This window comes from Struthio camelus, chromosome 1 (assembly GCF_040807025.1).
Source record: "Struthio camelus isolate bStrCam1 chromosome 1, bStrCam1.hap1, whole genome shotgun sequence".
Taxonomy (NCBI): domain Eukaryota; kingdom Metazoa; phylum Chordata; class Aves; order Struthioniformes; family Struthionidae; genus Struthio; species Struthio camelus.
Window position 1 is genome coordinate 126,868,883 of NC_090942.1, and position 6,000 is coordinate 126,874,882.

A 6,000-nucleotide genomic window follows, 5' to 3' on the forward strand; every position below is an offset into this window, starting at 1 on the left:
AAGTGGCAGTAGGAAAGACACCTAAGGAAAAGTAACTTTTTTCTGGATTGTTGTAGAATAATATTTTCGGCTACTTTCTGTAGCTACTTAAATATGGGATATAGAAGTCCCATTTCTGGTGCCTATGTTGAAAGCTTTGGTTATAGTTAATGATACTACTTCATGCTTGTGGTGTTGTCTCAGTTTGCTAGTGCTGTCACATCAAAGGACTTTGCTTCTTGTTAATGTTTACTGAAAGCAGTAGCAATGCTTTCTTTGACTTCATTGCTTCAACATAAAGGTTTAAGTAATTACTCACCTTCACTTGTTTCTTATTAAAAAAATCCTACTCACAGCTGTGCGTCTCAGCAGTGGACTTTCTTTTGACCTTCCAAAACTAGAAAAAGATAAATTATATTCTGCAGACATACACAGTTTCAAACATTCTATTTAATGAAAGCATAAATATAAACAAAATGTCATACTCCAACATTTCTCTAAAGATTTGAATTCTATCATATGTATAGTATTACAAAAATTTGTCCTGACAGTTCTGAAATTCTAAATCTGTGTGCCACAGTGTTTTTCCAAGAAGTATCGGCTTTTTCACTGTTTTGTTACTGCTAATGCAAAACTCCTTTCTCTCTGCATTTACCTTCTGCAAAAAACCCAGATGAACAAAAACCACTTAGAAGTGGGAATGGTATTTTTTGTGTGTATTGGACATATTCCACAAAAGGAATTTTCATTTCTTATGAAAATGTTAAATTGCAAGTGAGGTATTAAAAAGAAGAAAACTGTAATAGGAGGGTTTCTCATGGCAATGTTTTCAGGCTCTCCCTTAATACTAGTAACAGTAGCATTCTTGGTCTGACTTTGCTCTCCTTTTCAGCTTAACTCACTGTGCTTAACATTTATGTTTATCAGTAGCATCTCTGTTTATTGCTCTCAGTATATTTTATTATTAGCTCTCCTGCTGACTATTAAATGAAAGGTGTGGGGGAAGGTGAGAGAAGATGAGTTGCAGTTTATTTCAGTTTTTTTTTTTGTCACTAGGTTTATTTATCTTCTCCAGTATTGCTTTACCAGTTGGTGTTATAAATTCTCCCTTAAAGTACCTTCATGCTTAATCTTTACCAGAACCTTCCCCAGTGACTGTATGGGTTTTGAGGTGCCTGTTCTGTGCAACGTTATTTCTTGTAGGAAAACATAAAATAATTATTTTCTAAAAGACCTGTTTCCTGCAGACGACCATGTGTAGCTGATCATCCTCCTACATGTGAAGTAGTGTTTGTTTCACGAGAATAGAGGATAGAATTGTTTCTCCTGACTTTTTCCACCAAAAAAAAATAGGTATTGAGTCTAATTGGTTATATACATCCCTCCATAGACACCAGAGAAGCACAGACACTTCCAGGGGACCCTCATAACTGACCCAAACGCACAAAACAACTACCAAATGACAGGGGTTGTGATTTTTAAGTCTGACTGTTAAGTGAATGTGTAGAGAACTGTATACTTGTCAGCTGAAAATTGATCCCAAAGTTTGTGCAAAAAGCATGTTTGAAGGATTGCTTATGTTTAAGAAATGGCTATAGAATGACTATAGGTTAATTGTGTTACAGCATAGTTCTCTTGTATCTTTCCGCCAGTTTCTTTCTATCCAAAGGAATTTTACACTGAGTCTCCCAACTCTTTAAGGTTGTCAGCAATTGTGAGATTCCAGTGTTAAAAAAAGGTTGGGCTATGGTTAGAAAGTAAAATTAAATTAGTTGAAATCTAATCCATTTCTTAAAGAAATGGAATTTTAGTATGCGATACAATAACGAGCAGTAAGTATTTATATGAAAACGTAGTGTACAATATAGAAGTCCTGTCAGTTTTGCAGTGTTTCCCTTTGTACTCTTGCCAGTGCTTGATTCTATAGGTGTGAAAAGTTATTATCTAAAAAGTAATCTGTTAATATGATGTAAGAGAACATGATACAACTGTGTTAAAAATTCCATTTATATTTGTGTCATTGTATGGATATTCTGCTATAGGTTTGAAGACGGTCACGAGCAAGTGGAGTATGAGAAGTTTGTGGATAAGCTGAACTGGAGAGAGAATCAAATCCCTGCTTTCCAGACAATAAAGGTTCCTCTCAAGGTTAAAAAAAAATATATATATATATATATATATATATGTGTATATATGTGTGTGTGTGTGTGTATATAAGTGTATATATATATATATATATTTATATATATATATAAAATAATAATTTTGAATAAAAGGAACAGTATATCCAGGCCGCTGGGATATTGATGTAATTTGGCCTAACGTAGTAATATGAGTGATATATCCAACAGAGATTACAACAATATATTCGTGCTTGTTTTCTTCAAGTAATTTATTTTTCTGGGAGGCTTAGAATGAAGCAGAGAAGTGACACAGGCTACAGGAGTCCTGTAATTCACCTGGGCCTCGTATGTATCACATCTCTGTGATGTTTTTCTGTAAGAAAAAAAGAAGAGATAGGAAAACAGGTGTATTTGTTCATGAACAATGGGTGTGAATACCGCTCCTCCTACAAATTTTGTTGTCACACAGATGATCTGTTCAGTTGCTAGGATAGCCAGGAAATTCTTTAAACTCCATTGACAATACAGAAAATAGGCTATATATTTTTTTATAACTCCATGGAAAATTGTACATAATACACCACATCCTTGGTAGGCAAACAGGCAGGAGCAGCATGGAGGGATCAACTTTGTATGTCTCCATCAGCCTGCTACGTAGGGTAAATAGAAATACTCTTTCAACAAACTGCATATATTAATCTCATCTTGCCATCTTGTGCTGGATGAAACATTTTAAAACAGATTGTGTGCTGGGCAATTACGCTAATTTTTAAAAATCTCAGATCAATTCAAAACTCTTCAGGCAACATGTGCTTTTGCTATTTTGGCCTAGCCAATGTGTTACTATGGTTATACAGAATATCTTTCACTGTATTCAAACAGTTTAGAAGTATAGTATTCTCTTAAATTCAAGTTCAGCGTTAGCATCTTTCAACGAGTATTCTGCAAGTACTGTGGTATTAACCTGACTACTCTCTCTTACTCAGCTTACAAGCCGTTTCTTCTGTAACATCTCAAACTGTCTGTGGTGTCTAATGAAGGTCCTGTGCTGCTGGTTTGCTCTGCTTTACCTGGTGGTTTCTTCCTCATTTTGTAATGGAGAAGAATCTTTCCATCTTGTAGAGATAAAATCAAAGCCCTTCCATGTTTTTTATACAGTAGTCTTGTGTTTTGAAATATCAATTAAGTTTTGTTAGTGGATGTTCTTTATTTTTACAGACGAATTCTGTGCTTAAGCTATAGCTGAATATTTAAACAGTGACTGCTCTCAGGAGATTTTGTCAGGATAAGGGGCCACATTGGGCCTTGGTATGGCACACACAGAAAGAAAGTCAGAGCCTGTGCCCTGAGGATTTTTGCCTTGAAGATGATGCAGAGCTCCATAACAAAAAGCTGGGGTGAAAGAAGCAGACACACAGATTCATTTGCTGTTTAGTGTGTTTGACATTTTTTTTCTCCCTCAGCTGCACGGCTTGTCTAGCGATGGAGCATGACCTGATTTCTGGCAGGGGAGGGAAGGAGGCTCCCAGCAGGCGAAGGTGGGGTGCAAGTGGTGGTGGAACAAAGCAGCAGCATTCACAGGTTGAAGGCAGGGAGGAAAAAGTGCTTATGAAACAAGCAGGAGGTCGGACCTGACGTTCTTGGTGCAATATATGTTCTGATCAGCGTAAGAGATGAGGTTGTGCTTGGATAGGAAGGAGACATTATCTCTGCTTGTGGATGGGCTTTAAGGAAGTGGCTGATGCCTGAGAGCCCCAGGTAGAGACAGTACATGGGATTTCTGTGAGGAGGGTTACAGCTGAAGTCAAGAAGGAGGGAAGTGTATTAGGAGGAAACATACTTGTTCATCTGCAAGCTGGGATAAGTTCCTCATTGGCTCCAAAGCCTTACTATAACTGTTAACGCTGACATGTAGTGATGTTTTTTAATAAACTGTGCCCAAATTGGTGGCAGTATTGTTTATTCAGTTTTATTCACTTTATTTTTTTGTTAGTTAGCTCCAAAACCGAGACTGTCTTTGGTGCCACATAAGAGTATTTTAATGAAGACATCAATAAGAAATGAAAAAGATCAAAGAAAGGAAGAGATTTAAATATTGGTGAATCTTTCATCTTTAGAATCCAATTGCCATTCTGTTCATGACCTGCCATGAATTACTAGTGATAATTTTGGGGTGCAATTTCTGTATTTGACAGACAGATTTCAGCAGCAGAGTTGTAGTTGTTTAATAGACGTTTTTCTACTTTCTTTCTGTCTCATTATTTTGTATAATTTTTAGTGTTGATACATAGATGACTTGCAAGACTCGCAAGACTTTCAAGTATATGTGCCTTGAGAAGAACAATTAATTCTTTAATTTGAAAATTTCTGCAAAAGTGATAGAGTACTTTTTAATAAAATATTCTGTTAGATTGATTAAAAAAAAGTGCATGTAGTAATCTGTTAAGAGGATGTGCTTTATAAAGGTCCACTTATTTCACAGAGGATTTCTATGCAGAAATAAGACAGCTCATTCAATCACATATTGTGCAGCTTTTAATTATTGTTGTTTTCAGTACTATGTTCTAAGTTATTCTCTGGGTTACTAATTTCAGTATGAAGATGACTGGAGTGGACAGCTACCATCCCTTCCTGTGAAAAGGATCAAATACTTAACTCTTCTGGAGGATCTGTTTGGCAAGGAAGAATAATCTGATGTGTGCAAGTCGCTGCTTTTGGATTAGTGTTTCAACTCCAAAGCTTGCTTGGGCAGATACTGACAACATTCCTTGTAAAACAAAAAAATCAAAGATGCAGGTTTTATTGCACTGAATTTCTTTTTCTAACATAGATGTATAGTTCATGGGGTTTTGTAACACCTTCACGGTACTGTCCTGAACTTACACAAGCATAATTAAAACTGTACCCGCTAATATTTGTGTTTGGTCATATGAAGAATGTACAAGTACTAAGAAATCTTTAAGTCAAACACAGCAAAACATGACTGACACTGCTTTGTTCCACAGACGAAAGAGGTTGTTGGATGACCTCTTACAATATCAAGTCAGACTGTATTAGCACTGTAAGGTAATTCTGTTCCAATTTCCTCTCTTGCTTTTTAGCTTATATCTGTATTTCTGCCATATCCCTATACTGATGCTTAAGTGCTGTTTATGTCAAAAGTTTGTTATTTTACAGAGGAAGTAATAGCAGGGTTTCAGCACAGTATAAATTTGCTCTGGTATCAGAGATAATTATAGCCTACTAATACAGAAGTAAATATCTTTCAGGCATGGTATAGAACCTATCAGCTCTTGCTTTTTGCTTTAAATATGACCCAGATTAGTCGACACCCAAATTTATTTGGGTGAGACGTGTATGAAAAGAAGGTATTTCAGTACAGTTTTAATGAGCAGCTTTCTTACTGTAACACTATACTTGTCCTTTGGAAATTAATTGATACCTTTCTCTTTGATCAAAATTGTGAAAACTAAGTGGAGCTTCTGTTAGTGTTTTTATATCTTCTTAAGCTTGTGCCAGCTCAAAGCCATGGTTAGATCTGAATTTACTCCACGCCCTTGTGATAGAGGTAAGCATCCTAATTTAAAGAAGGGAAGAGCTGAGGTGAAGCAGGGAGCTGACTCTCATGATGACCCCGTAGGTGAAGGGGACGATTTGTGAGCCTCTGGCTGGTGCTGGGGAAATGACAGATTCATTAGAATGAGAACCCTGGACTTTCTGTAATCTGAAATTATAGTTCAGTGATAAAGTATTTGATTTAGACGGATGAGAGTTCAATGTATTTAAATGCTTGATTGAGAGAAAGACAGTAGTTCAGAAAAAATTAAATTCAGCAAATCTGTATTTTTTTTAAAGTTGGAGATCAATTTTAAATTTATTATTTAATTTTAGAAAGTGC

General features: G+C 36.1%; 1 protein-coding gene across 10 annotated transcripts in view; it reads left to right on the top strand.

Annotated features, from left to right (window-relative positions):
• Positions 1–5,014, top strand: part of EFHC2 (EF-hand domain containing 2) — a 62,966-nt gene extending 57,952 nt beyond the window's left edge. For all 10 annotated transcript variants that reach the window (XR_011135801.1, XM_068915992.1, XM_068916028.1 and 7 more), the window contains 2 exons: positions 2,022–2,127; positions 4,697–5,014. Coding sequence is in view for 9 of the 10 variants with exons in the window: in XM_068915992.1 (XP_068772093.1) it covers positions 2,022–2,127; positions 4,697–4,792 (202 nt within the window). In the remaining variant the exon portion in view is untranslated. The remainder of the gene's footprint in view (positions 1–2,021; positions 2,128–4,696) is intronic.
• The last annotated feature ends 986 nt before the right edge of the window (positions 5,015–6,000 follow it).